Genomic DNA, 20812 nt, shown 5'->3' on the forward strand with positions numbered 1-20812 from the left:
AATTACCAGTAGGAGTCGTGCTGTAAGACGAGGCAACATCCTACTGAGGCGCGTAGCGAACGCCGAGGAAGTATTGAGCTCCAGGCCTTACTTCAAACCTACGGCAGGACCGTAGGTTCCCCGGGGTGAAGACACAGGAAGGGGAGATGGTGCAGGCCCTGAGCTGGGAGGAATACCAGGCCCAGCTGGAACAGCAGTGGGAGGAGAAGGAAACGGCGTACCAGGCCGGGCTAGAGGCCCACCACCAAAAAGACTTGGCGGTCAAGGACCGGGCCAGCAAGGACCCCACCGCTCACCAGGCCCCACACAGGCAGGGCACCGTCATTGCCTTCAAGCTCCGCGGAGGCTGGGGCTTTATAAAAGAGCCGGGCCTGTACGCCGAAGTCTTCGTCAACCGGCGGGATGTGGAGTCTCATCTCAGAGAAGGCCATCCAGACCGGGATCTCTACCCGGGCGACGAAGTCACTTACACCCGGCATTTTGGGGAAAAGGGGTGGTTCGCCCTGAATGTCCATAAGAAGCGAAACCCCGTGACACCCCCGACTAAGGTGCCGGTAAAGCTGTCCCCTGTAGCTAAGGTGCCACCTTGTGGTCAGCCCACGATTATCACCAAGACCACCGTGGTCACTCCAACGTGCACCATTGTCAAAACCACGACCTGCAGCATCGACACCTCAACCACCGTCGTGGCCAAGGAGGCGCCTCCTCAGGTGGTCGGTGCCCCTGCTGCCCCAGAACTGAAGACAGTGGGTACGCAGACCCCCAGATGGGACAACAAACCCCCTTATGCAGTACCAGGCGGCAGGCAATATCCAAAGGGGTTGCCTCCGCCGGTGCTGCCTCCTGAGTGGTTCAAGTAAATGTCCTAATATTTTGAACCTGTAAATAGTTAACTGTTCATCTGTTTGGTTGTTTTGCTGCTACCACCCAACCAGGGTTACTCTTAAAGGGATCCCTTTGTTTACCCGGGATCCCTTCTTTTGCTTTTGTTTTTGTTTCTCATCTTATCATTGTGGAAAAGAACTGCTGGATTATGAACACTGCATGATTACAAACTTATTGTAAATAGTTTGCACCTTCTTAAAGGTGCCCTCTACTGGTTTTACAAAGAAAAGGACTCTTTGCGAAGAAACTGTTCCTGGAAGCAGTATCGGAGTCCTTGCTGCATACGGACTTGCAGCTTGAGAAGTTGCACTACCTCATAGAGACTTGATCCCCTCTTAAAGGGAACGTTCATCAATAGCACTTAAAGAATGATGATGCTTTAAAGGAAGTACTAATAATGCTTACATATAAAAGTTATATGTAGTGAGCTAGTTAATTGTGAGAAATGTTTAATGATGTTGCTAGAAGAATGAGGACAGGAAGTGAACCCGTATGGGGTTAGACGGTGAGTCCTCCTAGGAGCCATACCGAGATGGCTCAGTGATCCTGAACTGAGAGAAGGATGATAAGTTCTATACTGTGTATAGTAGCAGAAAGGCAGTAGGCCCGGGCGGAAAGGGGCAGTCCTGCAGCAGAGCGAGAGGCAGTAGGCCTGGGGCAGATAGACAGGCGGTCCTGCAGATGTAAAGGTGGAAAATGAAGAAAAGTTGATTAGCCTTATAGTGTTTTATAAGAAGGTCTTTAGTGGATTCAGCGTGTACGCCCTTAAAGACAATGTTAAATTATTGTTCAAAAATTTGCACTTAGTAGAATACCCGGTTGGGTAAGAAAAGTTATTTATAGTATGTTATTTAAAGTATTCAACCATGTTTGTAACGTTCAAGTGTCCTCACCTCCCATAAAGGGAAGCTCTGTTCAAATTTGCTTATTGTTATTGCATTTCAAAATTGTATGTCTTTTTGCTGACATGTATTGTTGTTTTCTTCCCAGTCCAGGAGTACTGGATTTAACCGGGGGGCAGTGCAGCGCTCCAGAGTCCTGGTCATTGCAGTACTGATGCTCCGCCGCTTAGGGGGGCTATGGTACGTCCGATGGCACTGAAGGAGTTCACCTGACCAGGTATCACAGACACCAATACACTTCACAGTCTGGCCTCCAGGGGGAGCTAAGGGTGCTATGTATTAGGCCACTCCTCACAATCTGGTAAAACTGGGGGTTAGATAGGAAGTTAGTCTGAAGCTGACTGGGTTGGAACCAGGCAACATCCTGTGGCAGAGGGTGTTGCAGGGGAAGATTCAGGGGGGTCCCTGTCAGGGGTGGAATCCTGACAGAGGCCTAGCGAACAGAAAAGAACGTTACGGGACCGTGCCTGCACGTCATTGCGGCGGTACCCCAAGAAAGGACAAGAAGCGAGGTTTATTGTGCTGAGTGAGAAACGAGATCAACGCAACAAGGAGAATTACCAGTAGGAGTCGTGCTGTAAGACGAGGCAACATCCTACTGAGGCGCGTAGCCGGTGGCCGGAATGCCGAGGAAGTATTGAGCTCCAGGCCTTACTTCAAACCTACGGCAGGACAGTCAATTATAGGCGGGCTGTCTCACCCAAAATCACCTAAGCAGACACAGGGGGCAACATTTGGAGAGGGGCGACTCTAGGGTCCCGGAAGACCTCCGAGCCTACCCGTCATATGGGTGCGTCCTAGCCATATCATCTGGGGGACGAAGCAGAACATCATAATCGAGTTGTGAGGGAACTTCAGAAACAGACACAACAGTTGTGGGGACTATCCCGTAAGCACAGCAGGGGAGGACCACAACACACAAGCGCTAGAAGGTAGGCACAGATTTCCACCTGCAAAGGGAACCCTGGAGGTGCCATCAGACCGGCCGGACTTACGCAGCCCGGTTAACCGTATTCCGGATTGAGGATCCTGAAGCCTTCAGTAAAGAGGTAAAGAGACTGCAACCTGGTGTCCTTGTTATTTACTGCGACCTGCACCGCACCATAACATCATCACCATCCACACCTTTCATTGGACGCCCCTCAGCAAGGTCACGGACCGGGTCTAGCCACCGTGACAACCCCAGAACAGAGACTCAGAGGCCCGGTATTGGGTACCCCTCGGCCCTGCGGCAGTGGGGGCGCTCCATAAGCATAATAACAGACGCGGATCCTTTACTGTAAGAGCAGTGAGACTATGGAACTCTCTGCCATATGATGTTGTAATGAGTGATTTATTACTTAAATTTAAGAGGGGACTGGATGCCTTTCTTGAAAAGTATAATGTTACAGGTTATATATACTAGATTCCTTGTTACGGTGTTGATCCAGGGAACTAGTCTAATTGCCGTACGTGGAGTTGGGAAGGAATTTTTTTCCCCAGTGTGGAGCTTACTCTTTGCCACATGGGTTTTTTTTTTGCCTTCCTCTGGATCAACATGTTAGGGCATGTTAGGTTAGGCCAGGGCCGTATTTGCCACTAGGCACTTGAGGGCACGTGCCTAGGGCGGGGACAGGCGGGGGGGCGGCACCTGAGCAAGTGTATTTTTTTTTTTTTGAATACTAGTTCTGTGGGTCCCTTCCTGAAGACAGGGGGCGGCAGAGCGGCAGCCAGAACACGTGGTGCTGGTGCCGACTCTCCCTACTCCCCCTCACAGTGACCTCACTGACCCCATGCTCACAGCCTCACTGGTGGTGCCGGCCGGAATGTGACTGCTGAGGTGGAGCGGCGGCGCCCTGTGTGCCGACCCTGTGTCCTGTCCTGGACTCGCACATTGCTGGCCAGGAGCTGGAGGACTCGCAGACAGTAGAGCAGTACATGCACAGTAAGTAGTGTACTGTCTCTGTGACTCTGTCTGTAACGATCTCCCTCCTGGCTCCTGCCCGCACGCTGCCTGCTGCACGGCTGTCTGTGACTCACCTCACGGTGCTCACTTCTTCCCTCACATTCCTCCTCAGCCTCATTTCTTCCTGTAGTGCCTGAGGCTGGAGGAGCCGTGCAAACACAGCAGCCCTGAATGTTTGATATCTGTTTGATCTTTCCTCCCGGCAGACGGACCCAGAGAGTGAGTGGTGGGGGTGGGGTATAATACACCCTCACTCACTATCTGGGTCCTGGGAGCAATCATTGCCACTGCTGGTGTGCAGAGCTGTGTATGTGTGTGTGTAGCTCTGTGTGTGCGGAGCTCTGTGTGCACGGAGCTGTATGTGTGTGTGCGGAGCTGTATGTATGTGTCTGTGTGTGCGAAGCTCTGTGTGTGCGGAGCTGTATGTGTGTGTCTGTGTGTGCGGAGCTCTGTGTGTGCGGAACTCTGTGTGTGCGGAGCTGTATGTATGTGTCTGTGCGGAGCTGTATGTATGTGTGTGTGTGCGGAGCTCTGTGTGTGCGGAGCTGTCTGTGTATGCGGAGCTCTGTGTGTGCGGAGCTGTATGTATGTGTCTGTGCGGAGCTGTATGTATGTCTGTGTATGCGGAGCTCTGTGTGCGCGGAGCTGTCTGTGTATGCGGAGCTCTGTGTGTGCAGAGCTGTCTGTGTGTGCGGAGCTCTGTGTGTGCGGAGCTGTATGTGTGTGTCTGTGTGTGCGGAGCTCTGTGTGCGGAGCTGTATGTATGTGTGTCTGTGCGGTGCTGTATGTGTGTGTGTGTGCGGAGCTCTGTGTGTGCGGAGCTCTGTGTGTGCGGAACTCTGTGTGTGCGGAGCTGTATGTATGTGTCTGTGCGGAGCTGTATGTATGTGTGTGTGTGCGGAGCTCTGTGTGCGCGGAGCTGTCGGTGTATGCGGAGCTCTGTGTGTGCGGAGCTGTATGTATGTCTGTGTATGCGGAGCTCTGTATGCGCGGAGCTGTCTGTGTATGCGGAGCTCTGTGTGTGCAGAGCTGTCTGTGTGTGCGGAGCTCTGTGTGCGCGGAGCTGTATGTGTGTGTCTGTGTGTGGAGCTCTGTGTGTGCGGAGCTGTATGTATGTGTGTCTGCGGTGCTGTATGTGTGTGTGTGTGTGTGGAGCTCTGTGTGTGTGCGGAGCTGTATGTGTGTGTGCGGAGCTGTATGTGTGTGTGCGGAGCTGTGTGTGTGTGCGGAGCTGTATGTATGTGTGTGTCTGTGCGGTGCTGTATGTGTGTGTGGTGCTGTATGTGTGTGCGGGCAGCGGAGCTGTATGTGTGTGTGTGCGGGCAGCAGAGCTTTATGTGTGTGTTGGCTGGCAGCGGAGCTGGCTGTGTGTCTGTGCGGTGCTGTATGTATGTGGGGCTGTATGTGTGTGTGTGCAAGCAGCGGAGCTGTATGTGTGTGTGGGGCTGTGTGTGTGGAGCTGTATGTGTGTGTCTGTGCGGTGCTGTGTGTGTCTGTGTGGTGCTGTATGTGTGTGGGGCTGTATGTGTGTGTGCAAGGAGCGGAGCTGTATGTGTGTGTGCGCAGAGCTGTATGTGTGTGTGGGGCTGTGTGTGTGTGTGCGGAGCTGTATGTATGTGTGTGTCTGTGTGGAGCTGTACGTATGTGCGGAGCTGTCAGTGCCAGTGTGTCGCCCCATCCCGGACCAACTTTTTACTATTGATGCTGCCTATGCAGCGTCAATAATAAAAAGATATAATGTTAAAAATAAGTAAAAAATTTAAAAATTGTGCTATTCTCACCTTCCGCCAGCCACCGATGCGCACGATGCTGCCGCCAGCTTCCGTTCCCAGTGATGCATTGCAAAATTACCCAGATGACTAAGGGTACCGTCACACATTGAAATTTCCATCGCTACGACGTTACGATTCGTGACGTTCTAGCGATATCGTTACGATATCGCTGTGTCTGACACGCTACTGCGATCAGACACCCTGCTGAGAATCGTACGTCGTAGCAGATCGTTTGGAACTTTCTTTCGTCGCTTGATCACCCGCTGACATCGCTGGATCGTTGTGTGTGACAGCGATCCAGCGATGTCTTCGCTTGTAACCAGGGTAAACATCGGGTAACTAAGCGCAGGGCCACGCTTAGTAACCCGATGTTTACCCTGGTTACCAGCGTAAAAGTAAAAAAACAAACCGTACATACTCACCCGTCGGTGTCCTTCAGGTCCCTTGCCGTCTGCTTCCTGCTCTGAGTGCCGGCCGGAAAGTGAGAGCAGAGCGCAGCGGTGCTGCGATCTGCTCTCACTGTACGGCTGCACTCAGAGCAGGAAGCAGACGGCAAGGGACCTGAAGGACACCGACGGGTGAGTATGTACTGTTTGTTTTTTTACGTTTACGCTGGTAACCAGGGTAAACATCGGGTTACTAAGCGCGGCCCTGCGCTTAGTTACCCGATGTTTACCCTGGTTACCCGGGGACTTCGGCATCGCTCCAGCGCCGTGATTGCAACGTGTGACCGCAGTCTACGACGCTGGAGCGATGATTATACGACGCTGCGACGTCACGAATCGTGCCGTCGCAGCGATGAAAATTTCAATGTGTGACGGTACCCTAAGTCATCTGGGTAATTTCGCAATGCATCACTGGGAACAGAAGCTGGCGGCAGCATCACGCGCATCGGGACAGCTTCGGTGGACGCCGGAGGGTGAGTATATAACTTTTTTATTTTAATTCTTTTTTTAACAGGGATATGGTGCCTATACTGCTATATATTACGTGGGCTGTTATATTCTACGTGGGCTGTTATATTCTACGTGGGCTGTGTTATACACTGCGTGGGCTGTGTTATACACTGCGTGGGCTGTGTTATACACTGCGTGGGCTGTGTTATACACTGCGTGGGCTGTGTTATACACTGCGTGGGCTGTGTTATACACTGCGTGGGCTGTGTTATACACTGCGTGGGCTGTGTTATACACTGCGTGGGCTGTGTTATACACTGCGTGGGCTGTGCTATATACTACGTGGCTCTTATATACTATGTGGCTGTGTTATATACTATATAATACAGCACTGAGGGGGTATAGAGCTGGAGTAACAGATCTACTCCCTCATTTGCATATGTATGCAAACTGATTTCAGATGAATGGACTGAACATGTAAAAATATTGCTGGAATTGTCTTTGAAAGAGCTACATGGGCATATACATAGATTTGGACCCCTTACTGATTCCCTATGGGACTTGCGAACATGTGCAGCACTTGCGGTTTTACACTTACGATGAGACAAAAAAACACTGCTAGCAGCGTTTTTTTCCGTTGCTGCAAGTACCGCATTTATCGGATCGCGGCAAAACTGCAAGTGCGGCACATGTCCGCAAGTCCCACAGGGAATGAATGAGACCGAACGCAGTGTTGCCGTAAGTGATGCGTTACGTGGCAGATGCAGAAAAACTGCCGGATCGGCCACGAATGGTAAAAATCGCTGATGTGAAAGTAGCCCAAGTCACTGCCGACAGTGTCTGCATTAGTCATACTGACCAGTGGGGGAGGCAGCACGAAAAGTGCCTAGGGCAGCAGAAACTCTAAATACGGCCCTGGGTTAGGCTATGGGTTGAACTAGATGGACTTAAAGTCTTCCTTCAACCTTAATAACTATGTTACTATGTTACTATATTACATGTTTTTCATTCTGTAAATATGTTACAAATGTTTTAAAAACTTTAAATGCACCGGCTTTTCAGTTAACTTTTTAGAATAGGCTGTCAAGTGTACAAATGATAAATTGCCATATTTCTGCCGTTATGAGGTGCATCCAGTATATTACTTGTATCCTACATTTTTCACCAGCTTACCCCTCTGTGTGTTTTATCTCCAATTTTTAGTTGTCTCTGATTTAGTGAGTGGAGGCAAAGTGCTGTTTTTCATTCACATCACACAGAGAAAGTGATTTTTGCTCTTCATTCTCTGTGTAATATGCAGAGAGAAGCAGAAACAGCATAAAGGACAATATAGAGCAACATGGAGGATAATACACAGCAGCACTGAGCAGTAGGGTTGAGCGAAACGGGTCGTTCATTTTCATAAGTCGCCGACTTTTGGCAAAGTCGGCGTCTCATGAAACCCGACCCGATCCCTGTGTGGGGTCGGCCATGCGGTACGCGATCTTGGCGCCAAAGTCGCGTTTCGTATGACGCGATTAGCGCCATTTTTTCAGCCAATGAATGAGCGTGGGCAGCGTGATGACATAGGTGTTAGGGGAGTGAACGCCTATCGTCATGTTCTCGCTTGTGCGCAGTAGCGATTCGTCATGTTCTCGCTTGTGCGCAGTAGCGATTTGGAAATGTGCAAATTGAAATTTTCTGTTCTGGGACGGAGGAGAGAGAGAGAGAGAGAGAGAGAGAGAGAGAGAGAGAGAGAGAGAGAGAGAGAGAAGAAAAAAAATAAATAAATTCATCACTGGGTTTCGTGTTTCGGCCGAAACCCGACTTTTCACTGTGGTCGGCCGATTTCACTCGACTCGACTTTTAAGACAGTCGGGTTTCACAAAACCCGACTCGACCCTAAAAAACTAAAGGTCGCTCAACCCTACTGAGCAGTGTAACAGTGAATCCATCACTGAAGTTAGGTAAATTACTACTTTAATGAACTGGAAGTCCATCTTGCAAATGTGAGATTTTTTCAGAAAGGATGATGAGTTCAGGAAATGGGAGTGAAGATAAAGTGGAAAGTGAAGTATATTTCTATAACATATGGAATTAATGGTGCTATATAAATAAATAATACTACTAATAATAATAACATATATGAGAAAATGTATTATATTTGCTTGTATAATTGATTCTTGTAAAGTTTGTTAAAATGACAGTGACCACTTAACATTTGTTTTTTCAGTACACACAGAAACTGATCCTCCAGAGAAATGAACTTAAAGTAATCCCTTCAGGAGCATTCCTTTCAACTCCATACCTAACTCATCTCAGTCTACAAAACTGCAGCATTGAAAGAATAGAAGAAGGGTCATTCCGAGGTCTTGGACGTCTACGGTACCTCAACCTTGGCTACAATGGCATAAGTTTTATACAGCAGGAGTCCTTTGATGGACTTTCTTCTCTTGAACAATTGATACTTGAGAAAAATCGAATTGAGGAGATAAAGCCAGGAGCATTTAGCCAATTAGGATTTCTAAGCGTTCTGAATCTCGAAGACAATTTCTTGGTCTACTTGCCAGATATGGTTTTTCAGGGACTCCTGCAGCTTAAATGGATGAGTCTTTCTAAAAATATGATTAGCATTGTGTCACTTGAAACATTTGCAGCTCTTCCAAATCTGAAAAGGTTAAGTCTCGATCATAATGAACTACAGTACCTACCAACTGAAGCATTTTCTAGACTGTCTGGCCTTACTAGACTAGAGCTGGGATGGAACCCAATGACCTTCATTGTAGAAGAAGCTATCCAAATGGCGTCTCTCAAACAACTCCTCCTGAACAACATGGCACTGCAGGATGTGTCTTACAAGGCATTTGAAAAAAGCAAACAACTCTCCTTTATCGACATGAGTAACAATCAGATCAGGTCGATTCAACCACTTTCTGGAGTGGAACAACTAAAACGTCTAGACTTGACAGGAAACACGATCATCTGTGATTGCTTTTTGAGAGCCTTTAAAGAATGGGCAGTTTCATTAAGGTTAAAAGTTGATCTGATTTGTGCTGGCCCTACCCATTTCCTTGCAGATCACTTGGATTCTCTCAGAGCTATAGATCTGAAATGTGGAAACTTCCCAGAAGATATTTATAAAATAACAGTGGTCACAGAAAAACCAGAAGAGAAAAACTCATGTCCACAAAGCTGTGATTGCAAAACAGACGTCAAGCATGCAATTTGTGAAAATAAATCTTTACAGGAGATTCCCACAGGTTTCCATATGGACACAACTCTCATTGATCTACGTAAAAATTCTTTCCGCTCTATTCCTAAAGGCTCTTTTTTGGATTTGAAAAATGTAGCATCTCTGCACCTACAAAATTGTGAGATTAATGACATACAGCCAGGAGCATTTATAGGGATGATAAATTTGGTTTATGTCTATTTATCACATAATAAAATTTCCTCATTAAACCCTGAGGTCTTTCAGGGAGCTACAAAAATTGGCTATCTTTTCCTTGATCACAACAGGTTTACCAATATTCCAAAAGAGACATTTAAGCTTCTTCCAAACCTCTTTTCACTGCATATGCAAAAGAACTCAATTGACTCCCTTTCTAACAACAATTTGTTTTGGGCACAAAAACTTCGCTGGTTATATCTCACTGGAAATAAAATTAATTCCATTGCTCCAACAGCTTTTCGGAATGTAAAAGATTTAGAACAACTGTACCTTGATGATAATGCGCTATCAGAGGTACCAACACAAGCTCTTAAAGGAGTGCCTAAATTAACAGAGTTAAGGCTATCCAAGAATCCCATCAAAAATGTTGGAAATGGGGCATTCTTGCCAGTATCTCAATCATTACAACACCTATATCTAAACGACATGAGGCTGCAACAGGTACAGTAATAATTGTTTGTTCTGACAATGTTAACACTGGTCAAAAAAGGTCAAAGTCTACTACTTGATAATAACTGACTGTAGTTTTTCAAATTAAGATAAGAAATGCAGGCTGCATCTTTAAAAGCATTTGAAAATGTGAGTGAATGAGCTTGAGAGTGTGTTTTGTTCTTGTGTTTTGCGTGATATCCAAGAAGTATCATTTCTCCTTGCGGAGATTGACATGCTAAGCATGCCGAGATGAGGAGACTTAAAGCCGCAATGCTCCTCTGGGGAATATGCTACTTATGCAAATTGTCTCTTCAGAGAGGAAGAGAACTAGAACTCTAGTGCCACCTATTGGAAGGTAGCAATCCCTGCAAGTCAATGTTGATCCTTTAACGAGCCTTGTCACATGACTTAGGATAATAGCCAAACCAGAATCTCAATTTGCAGACATTGTGTTTTGGGGTGCTGCCCCTCATCAGTGCAAAGTGGAGATCTGGTTTAGCTGTGTGAGAGGTGTCCGACCGATATCCAAGAAGTATCATTTCTCCTTGCGGAGAAAAAACAGCAGAATGGCATCAGGAGCAGTCTGTGATCGCTTTTAGCCAGCACTGGGTAGAATAGGCAGGTATTTAGTAACCTGCCTGTCAGTTCTTAGCCCTATGACAAAAAAATAAAATAATCCCAGATAACCCCTTTTAGACAAACACATGCAAATTGTCTCTTCAGAGAGGACGAGAACTAGAACTCTAGTGCCACCTATTGGAAGGTAGCAATCCTTCAAGTCAATGTTGACCCTTTAACGAGTCTTCTTACATGACTTAGGATAATAGCCAAACCAAAATCTCATTTTGCAGACACTGTCACTTTGCACTGATGAGGGGCAGTACCCTGAAACACAGTGTCTGCAAATTGAGATTCTGGTTTGGATATTATCCTAAGTCATGTGACAATGCTCGTTAAAGGGTCGACATTGACTTGCAGGATTGCTACCTTCCAATAGGTGGCACTAGAGTTCTAGTTCTCTTCCTCTCTGAAGAGACAATTTGCATGTGTTTTGTCTAAAAGGGGTTATCTGGGATTATTTTATTTTTTTCTCATAGGGCTAAGAACTAACAGGCAGGTTACTAAATACCTGCCTATTCTACCCAGTGCTGGCTAAGAGCGATCACAGACTGCTCCTGATGCCATTCTGCTGTTTTACGTCAACAGAGAAGTTCTTCCTCCTCTGGGCTGCTCTCTAGACGGGGCGTAACTGACGGGTCATGCTAAAACAGAAGTTATGCAACAGTGAGACCAAAGCAGAAAAAAGCAACTGTTTCATAGCTCCCAACTGCCCTGTCAGACCTTTTGTCCCAGTTTCTATACCCACCACTCCTCATTGTTCCTCCTCGGGGTGCGGGACTGCTCTCTGCTCAGTGCATAAATTAAAGTGTATTATTCAATTCTTCCTCCTCCTGTGATCAGATTTCCCAAGGACTCAAACTCATGTCTCTATCTAGGAGCCACATCCCACAATGATGTATATAGGAGATTTTGGTAATCTTGACCACTATTGCAGGCAATGAAACCAGAAGCAAATTATACATGTCCATAGAGACACATTGCATATCTAACAATGTATTTCCATGTTCACTGTATACTGAGGTGAAGAAAAAGATTTTGTCCCTATAAAAGTAGTAAAAATAATAAGCAGTTACAAAATTATAATATTTATTTTTGCTTCCACTATAATGAAACCCACAACCTTAACATTTCAGGCAGGCAGGAGCTTAAGCTGCTGAGCCATAAGCTCTGATGATGCAAAGTGGAGAATTTTGTGTACTTGATACTGATTACATTGTGCACAATGGAAGATTTCTATGTAATTAGATTAGAGAAGGAGAAAAAATTAGATTTTTTTTTCATCCTGTAAAATTACTAAAAAATAATAATGCAAAACACTTGATAATAATAATAAATAATAATAATAATTTTATTTCTATAGCGCCAACATATTCCACAGCGCTTTACAAATTATAGAGGGGATTTGTACAGACAATAGACATTACAGCATAACAAAAATCACAGTTCAAAATAGATACCAAGAGGAGTGAGGGCCCTGCTCGCAAGCTTACAAACTATGAGGAAAAAGGGAAGACACAAGAGGTGAATGGTAACAATTGATTTGTTGTTCGGACTAGCCATAGTGTAAGGATCGAGTGTTCATGTAAAGCTGCATGAACCAGTTAACAGCCTAAGTATGTAGCAATACAGACACAGAGGGCTATTAACTGCATAAATTGTATGAGAACATGATATGAGGAACCTGATTTTGGTTTAACTTATATGAATGGACCACACAGGGATAATTAGGTTAATGCGTTGAGGCGGTAGGCCAGTCTGAACAAATGCGTTTTTAAGGCACGTTGAAAACTGTGTGGATTGGGGATTAATCGTATTAACCTGGGTAGTGCATTCCAAAGAATTGTCGAAGAACGTGAAAAGTCTTGGAGACGGGAGTGGGAGGTTCTGATTATTGAGGATGCTAACCTCAGGTCATTAGCAGAACGGAGAGCACAGGTAGGGTGGTAGGCTGAGATTAGGGAGGAGATGTAGGGTGGTGCTGAGCCATGGAGCGCTTTGTGAATGAGAGTAATAGTTTTGTACTGGATTCTGGAGTGGATGGGTAACCAGTGTAATGACTGGCACAGGGTAGAGGCATCGGTGTAACGGTTGGTGAGGAATATAATCCTGGCAGCCGCATTCAGGACAGATTGGAGCGGGAAGAGTTTGAAAAGAGGGAGGCCGTTTAGGAGAGAGTTACAATAGTCCAGACGAGAATGAATGAGTGAAACATTAAGAGTTTTTGCAGAGTCGAAGGTAAGAAAAGGGTGAATTCTAGAAATGTTTTTGAGATGATAATCAAAAAAATGTAATTTTTTTAATGTTTTTTTTTTTTTAAATAATAAATATCAAAGTACAAATAGCACAGACATATTTTGTGTCTCTGTAATCGTAACAACTGGCACATCACAGTAATTAGATTATTTACCAAGACTGACATAATGTAAAAAATGGCGTTGTTGATATTTATTCTCTATTAAACCCATAAAAAATGTAATAAAACTTTAATGATGAGGCCGTGTTTATACGTAGCATAAATGCTGCATTCTTTCTACACTTTTTCTGCAGGTTTCTGCACCACACAGCACAAGAACAATCTTCTCTGATTATTGCATGTTGTTAGGGCTAGCGGAACGCACCGAGTAAATATAGATGTTTAATATTATTGGTGCGTTCGCAGCCCGGGGTCCACCGTGCAGGAGGAACCTGCTGCTTGTGAATGGTGGCACTATAGGCGGTATAGGCTAGCTCTGTTACTTCACAGAGTAGCCGTGAAAGGCAAGCACTGCGCCCTGTTACACTCACAGGAGCACAAGCTAACTGCCGAACTGATAGCAGTCAGTGGTCATGCAAACACACAATCTCCCCACCGGAGGTGCCGGTATTCTAGGGGCTTATTTCAGCCGGTCCCTGAATGCAATCACACATAACCATACTGACGCAAAGCACATAACTTGGATTAAGACTAGCGCATGGCTGTGCGGTCATGCAAACCTTTCATAGCTGCAGCAAGTTCAGGACCTTCCCAGAAGGACAAATGGAAGGCTGCCACAGAAGTTGAGCACCTTCAGGACCTTCCTAGAGGACCAATGGTATTAGCTGCAGTATCTAAGCATGTGACCCTTGATCTCCAACGAGAGATCTTACCCTGGGCATGCTCAGAAGGGGAAAAGCAGGACTTAGTCCCAAAAACGTCTGCTCGCCGCTGCCCAGTACTGGCTACAATGGCAGAACCTGGAAAGGCAGCAGTAACCCTTTGCACAGAGTCAGACTAAGCGAGACGCGGGGACCAACTTCTCCACTGAGCAGACTCCACTGCGGCAGGAGAAGAATGGGAGACCGCAGCGGAGATGGTCCGAGATTCCCCCTGTGCAGAGGTGGGAACTCGACCCCTAACACATGTTTGCTGCATTTCTTTTATGTGTTTGTTTGATGCAATTTAGGGGCAGATATGAAGCAGAGTTTTTAATGCTTTTTTAGGCCAGTTTCTCACATCCTGATATTTCCAGGATGGGAAAAAAAAACCTGTACCGGGGATGTCAGTATCCGTGCGTGTAATACTTGCGGCACACGTGTGGAAACCATGTGCTGCATCAGTACCACATGGACAGGTGACAGAGAAGAAGCGGTACAGTAAGCACTGTTCTCCAGCACCAGGTGCTGAAGACGGCTCTCATTATTCTTCAACTAGATGGTGGCCCGATTCTAACACATCGGGTATTCTAGAATATGTATGTATGTATATAGCAACCACATAGTATATAGCACAGGCCACGCAGTATATAGGAGCCATGTAGTATATAGCAGACAAATACTATGTGGCCTGTGCTATATACTATGTGGCTGCTATATACATACATACATATTGTAGAATACCCGATGCATTAATACAGGCCACGCAGTATATAACACAGCCCAAACAGTATATAACACAGTCCACGCAGTATATAATACTGGCCACATAATATATAGCACAGCCCACGCAGTATATAACACAGCCCACATAGTTTCTAACACTGGCCAGGTAGTATATAGCAGCCACGCAGTATATAACACAGCCCACGTTGTATATAGCAGTGTGGGCACCATATCCCTGTTAAAAAAAAATTAATTAAAATAAAAAATAGTTATATACTCACCCACCGGGATCCAGCGAAGCTGTGCCGATGCACGTGCGGCTGCCGCCATCTTCCATTCCCAGGATGCATTGCGAAATTATCCAGATGACTTAGCGGTCTCACAAGACCGCTAAGTCTTCTGGGTAATTTCGCAATGCATCTCTGGGAATGGAAGATGGTGGCAGCGGCACGTGCCTCGGTGGACTACGGAAGGTGAGAATAGCAGGTTTTTTGTTATTTTATTATTTTTAACATGACATCTTTTTACTATTGATTCTGCATAGGCAGCATCAATAGTAAAAAGTTGGGGACACACAGGGTTAATAGCAGCGTCAACGAGTGCATTACCCGCGGCATAACGCGGTCCATTAACGCTGGCATTAACCCTGTGTGAGCGCTGACTGGAGGGGAGTATGGAGCGGGCACCAGGCACTGACTGCAGGGGAGTAGGGAGGGACTAATTCTTGGCCAGACTGTGCCCGTCACTAATTGGTCGCGGCAGCCAGGACAGGCAGCTGACGAGACCAATCAGCGACGCGGGATTTCCGTGACGGAAGTTGCCGACAGAAAGACGGAAGTACCCCTTAGACAATTATGTATTAGATGTTCTGCCAGCGATCAGTGTGAGCAGGGGACAATGATGAGTTATATTCAAGTAAGGATAAGCAGCACAAAAATTTTTACAAAATTATTGATCCCTCAAAAATGATAGAAAAGCAGCAAGAAAAATGGGAAATTAAAACTTTACATTTAATATTATCATTAAAATGACATGACACAAGAAACATAGAAATCAGAACTCCCAGCAGGGCCAATCACCATGTAAGCCACAAAAAAATTGGGGACTGATTATGATACAAGAAATCTACTAGTACAACTGGAAATGCGTGTAAAAAAGACATGGGTGACTTTACATATCCATCGGTGCAGCTAGCACATTTACCCCTCTATGTCTCAAAACACCCAAGGGGGATCCATATAACAGAGCTTGGAGTGATCTCACCAGATCCGTAGATAATGGATTCTCCAATATTGTAAAAAGAACCTCCTATGGAGCAGAAAATCTGAACCCATAAGGGCATTATTCCATGCCAGGATAGAGTTGACTGAGCCAATCCTCGAGACTGATGGCTTGGGGCTGCAACCCTCAGCTGTCAGCTTCAGCAAGGTTGATTATCAATAATAGAGGGGTCCCACGCTGTTTTTTTTATTATTTAAATAAATCATTTTTAAAAAATGTCGAGGGGTACCCCCCATTTTTGACAACCAGCCTTGCTAAGGCTGGTTTCACATTTGCAGATGGAGGTGCTGCGGAGGGCTGCGTACGTCCTCCGTGAAGCTCTGCCCACGGCCGCACCTACTCCGGTCATCTCCACCTACGTCGGCATGCGGCGTGCATACCCTATCTTTACCATTAGGTATGCAGGCCATGCCTATGTATGCGGATGCCTCTGCGAGTCTGCATGCGTCGTTTTGACAGTGCGGCGACTGCACCAAATTGTAACTCTTTGCATTCGGTGCAGGTCGTCGCACCGTCAAAACGACGCATGCGGAGGCATCCGCATACATCGGCATGGAAAGATAGGGTACGCACGCCGCATGCCGACATAGGCGGAGCTGACCGGAGAAAGTGCGGCGGTGGGTGGAGCTTCACAGAGGATGTACGCAGCCCTCCACAGCAACACCATTCGCAAATGTGAAACCAGCCTAAAGCTGACAGCTGGGGGCTGGTATTCTCAGGCTGGTAAGGGGCCATCGATATTGCCCCCATAATAAAGTATTTTATTACAAATAAAGCAAAACACAGTTTTACATTTTATTTAAAATTAACAAACACAGTTATACTCAGCTAACACCTAATTCCACTGAAACCCTTGTTTCCTGAAATAAAACTCAAATAAAAAAACAATAATATTTCTCACCTGTCCATCGTTCTGTCCCATGCTGTATTCCATGTCTTGGGGATTAATAGTTTTCAACCTGGAAGGTGCCAAGATGCGACCATCCAGGCTGAGAACCATCGGTGAATGAACTGCTGCAAGTACAGCATCATTGACCAGCAATTACATCATTGTGGTTACCGCTGGTCAGTGAGGCTGAATTCCCAGCAGGGCTGAACTGCGGTGACCTTGGCACCATGGGAAAAAAACAGGAATGAGGTCACCGCAGTTCAGCTCAGCACAAAATAGTCACTGTAGCTGTAAATTAATTAATTGAGAGGTGCAATTTTTACAATGTGGTCACTTTGTTTTTTTTTCTGATATTCTTAGTGGAGCGCCCCCTAGGATGATGGGGTACTCGGGCCAAGTCAGACAGTTCTTAAAGGGGATGTGGTCACTGCAGCAGTGACCCAGTCCGTGGCCCTGGGAGTCCAGTATAAGGGGATATAAAGGGAATAAAGTTTATGGGATTAAATGTTCATGACGCCACCTGTGGTATTCGGCAAATGTGAGATGTTAGCTGATGCTACTTGAAGAGACCGCTGGGGCTGATGGTGATGCCTCAGATTTGGTACAGCTCTCCACAGGCAGAGCTTTAGTCCCAGGGCACTTAGATTGTAATATGGTGGTGATGGCTGTTGTGGTAGTTGTAGTAGCTGTGATGCAGGGTGGATGGCGCAGTAAATAAATATGAGTACCAAAGTAACTTAGAGGGGGCACCACGGATCGTGGGATCACACTAAGACCTGAAGATAAACCAATAATGCAAAAAAAAGAAAGACAGACCAGGTCTATATGTACAGGGATCACCACACTGTGCGGTGATCCCTGTACATATAGACCTGGTCTGTCTTTCTTTTTTTTGCATTATTTGTAAATAAATATGAGGACACAGGGTGGTGCAGTTTCCAATGCTTTACTCACAGTTCTTAGTTGCCCCAGCCGGGGTGTTGTGTCCTCCAGGTTTGTGGTCCAGCCAGCTCTCAAGCAATTTGGGGGCACTTTCCAGAACCCTCTTTCTATGTTCCTTTATCTGGCAGTCTTTCTGCGCTGGCTATCGCCTCTCCTGCCCTGCGCCTTCCACACAGTGTCCTAAGCCAGCAGCCACGAATTCCGCTGGGCAGTGAGTGCTAAATCCTACCTGAATCCTATATTGCTGCCTTTTTATCAATGTGACTGTGCTTCTTGCAAATGCCACAGCCTCCGGTTAGCTAGCTGAGTTCTTAGTTTCTCCACTAGTTTGAGGGCCGGTCCCTCACTGCGACCTGGTCCCTCCACCCGACTATAGTCAGAGAGGATATGAGCCTCACGGGTGGACTTCTCACTACCCGTGCCTCTAGAACCCTTTCCTTTGGCTCTTTCTGTTACTTCACCTTTCTTCAGTTCCCTTACTTTCTGGGTACTCCTTTTTGTCTGCCAGGAGCTGCAGACCTCCATGTCTGCTCAGCTCCACTTCTCTCACCATCTCTGCCTAAGCTGATGTTTCTACAAGCTCCTCCTCTACTCTACCTACCCCACCCACTCCTCCAACACCCTTTCCTATCCAGCCTGGCCCTGACTGAATTGTCTAGTGTTGGATGCAGGTGTTAGGTTCTGTGCCGTGCCCCCTCCTTACCAGAGAGTGGAATCCCACACCTCTGGGTGAGGTGCAGTACTCTGTGGCGACTGGACCCTCAGGGGTGCCACATTAGCACCTTTGATGCTCTGCAAGTGTCACCAGCAATCTATTCCAGCAAAATCTGTGCTCCCCCGCTAGTGTTGGATGCAGGTGTAGGGTTCTGTGCTGTGCCCCCTCCTTACCTGAATCCCACACCTCTGGGTGAGGCGCAGTTCTCTGTGGTGACTGGACCCTCAGGGGTGCCACATACCCCCCTCCCGTTAAACATAGCATGTCCTCAGGCTGCAACAGAGCAAACAGATGTCACAGGAAAACATGCAAACATTTTTCTGCATATGCATGTTAACATGTGAAAGAGGTAAAAACTTTCTTCCCTTTATGGGAGGCACTTTAAACTTGAATGTTGCATAACAACTATAACATATAACATTACCCTTAATATAATATTCTCAATAAGATATAACGTTACTCTCCTTCTCAATTAAATTATCTTTTACTGTAAACATTTTCAACTTTATCAAATCTTACTTTTGATCAAAGTCAGTAGTAAGTTTTCTGTGAGTTCCCCAGCCGGGATATGCTTCTCTCTTTTTTTCTTTAGAGCAGTTCTTTAAGCCTGCAGTCCTTCTGCTGAGAGAAGTTTCTTCACCTGCAGATTGGACATCTTCTGCCAGAAATAGTCCTCCCAGCTGAGGTTCTCTAGTTATCCTCCCATCTGAGACTCTCCATCGAACTACATCAGCTCTGTCCCCGAGTGTTCCCAGAGGAAAACCACCCGTTCGCCGTGCTCCTCCCGAGACATGCTGTCAAACTGCAGCAGAGTCGGTTGCTGATCCATCACCCCACAGGTCTGGTCCCAGGGAATGTTTCTGCACACACGTCCATGTGCGGGGATTGGTGGGGATGGTAGGAGCCCCACAAGGGTTCCGTCGGTCACCTGGGCTGGGTTGATCACAGTACCTGTGTCGGATGTTTCACCGATGCCGAATTTCTGCTCTTCCTCTATCACTAGCTGCGTGGCCATCCTCCATCTGAACATTTTTCTCAGCAGGGCCTCCGCTGTCAGCTGCATCTTTAGGAGCTGGCTGCTCAGCTCCTCCACCTCATCTCCGAGGAACTCCGGATCCACCTCAGACAGCTGGTCTTCCTCTCTCCGACCACCGCTCACCATGGTGTCCTCTGGGTACTTTGCCGCCATGCCTCCTGCACACTTTTCACGTGCGCTACTTCTCCACTTCCTCATTCGTGGACGAGTTTCTTTTTCTTTCTATTCGCACCATACCAGTTCAGGAGGCGAATCTCTTTCATTGACGGACATCTCCTCATCGAATAGTAGTGCTGGCAGTGGGTGGGCATGATCTTCGCGCCTCACAGCTGGATCCCGCCCACGATGGCCCGCCTTTCATTTCCTGCGCACCTCGTAGGGCTGTAATGGCGACTAGTTTGGCACAGTTCAACAAAGTCTATGGCGCACAGGACCCAGTTTGCTGGGTCGGTACATCCTGTTCGTGACGCCAAGTTGGAGCACCCGCTAGGACCGTGGGGTACTCGGGCCAGGTCAGAAAGTTTTTAAAGGGGATGTAGTCATGGTAGCAGTGACTCGGTCCGTGGCACTGGGCATCCAATAAAAGGGGGTATAAAAGAAATAAAGTTTATGGGATTAAATGTTCGTGACGCCACCTGTGGTATTTGGCAAATGCGAGATGTTAGCCGACGCTACTTAAAAAGACCGCTGGGGCTGATGGTGATGCAGCAGAGTTGGTACAGCTCTCCACAAGCAGAGCTTTAGTCCCAGGGCACTTAGATTGTAATATGGTTGCGATGGCTGTTGTGGTAGTTGCAGTAGCTGTGGTGCAGGGTGGATGGCGCAGTAAATAAATGTGAGGACACAGCTTGGTGCCATTTTCAATGCTTTACTCACAGTTCTTAGTTGCCCCAGCTGGTGTTGTGAATTCTGTTCTCGAGCTCCCTCCTGTGGTTATGAATGGTACTTCGGTGAGTTCTGTTCATGGACTCCCTCTGGTGGCTGTGAGTGGAGCTGCTGGTTCTGAGATTCCTTCTCCAGCTGATCTCGTTCAGGCCTTGGCTGGCTGCTCTATTTAACTCCACTCAGATCTTTACTTGATGCCAGCTGTCAATGTCCTAGTACTGGTTCAGTTCTCTTGGATCTTTCAGATGACCTGTTTATTTCAGCAAAAGCTAAGTCCCTGCTAGCTTATTTGTTACCACTGTGTTTTTGTCCAGCTTGCTATTATGATTTAATCTTGTTTGCTG

General features: G+C 46.7%; 1 protein-coding gene across 1 annotated transcript in view; it reads left to right on the forward strand.

Annotated features, from left to right (window-relative positions):
- CHADL (chondroadherin like) overlaps positions 1-20812 on the forward strand; it is a 303864-nt gene that overhangs the window by 90416 nt on the left and 192636 nt on the right. Inside the window, exon 3 of the mRNA XM_077277509.1 lies at positions 8613-10271. Coding sequence (XP_077133624.1) covers positions 8613-10271 — 1659 coding nt within the window. The remainder of the gene's footprint in view (positions 1-8612; positions 10272-20812) is intronic.

Source organism: Ranitomeya variabilis, chromosome 8 (genome assembly GCF_051348905.1).
Source record: "Ranitomeya variabilis isolate aRanVar5 chromosome 8, aRanVar5.hap1, whole genome shotgun sequence".
Taxonomy (NCBI): domain Eukaryota; kingdom Metazoa; phylum Chordata; class Amphibia; order Anura; family Dendrobatidae; genus Ranitomeya; species Ranitomeya variabilis.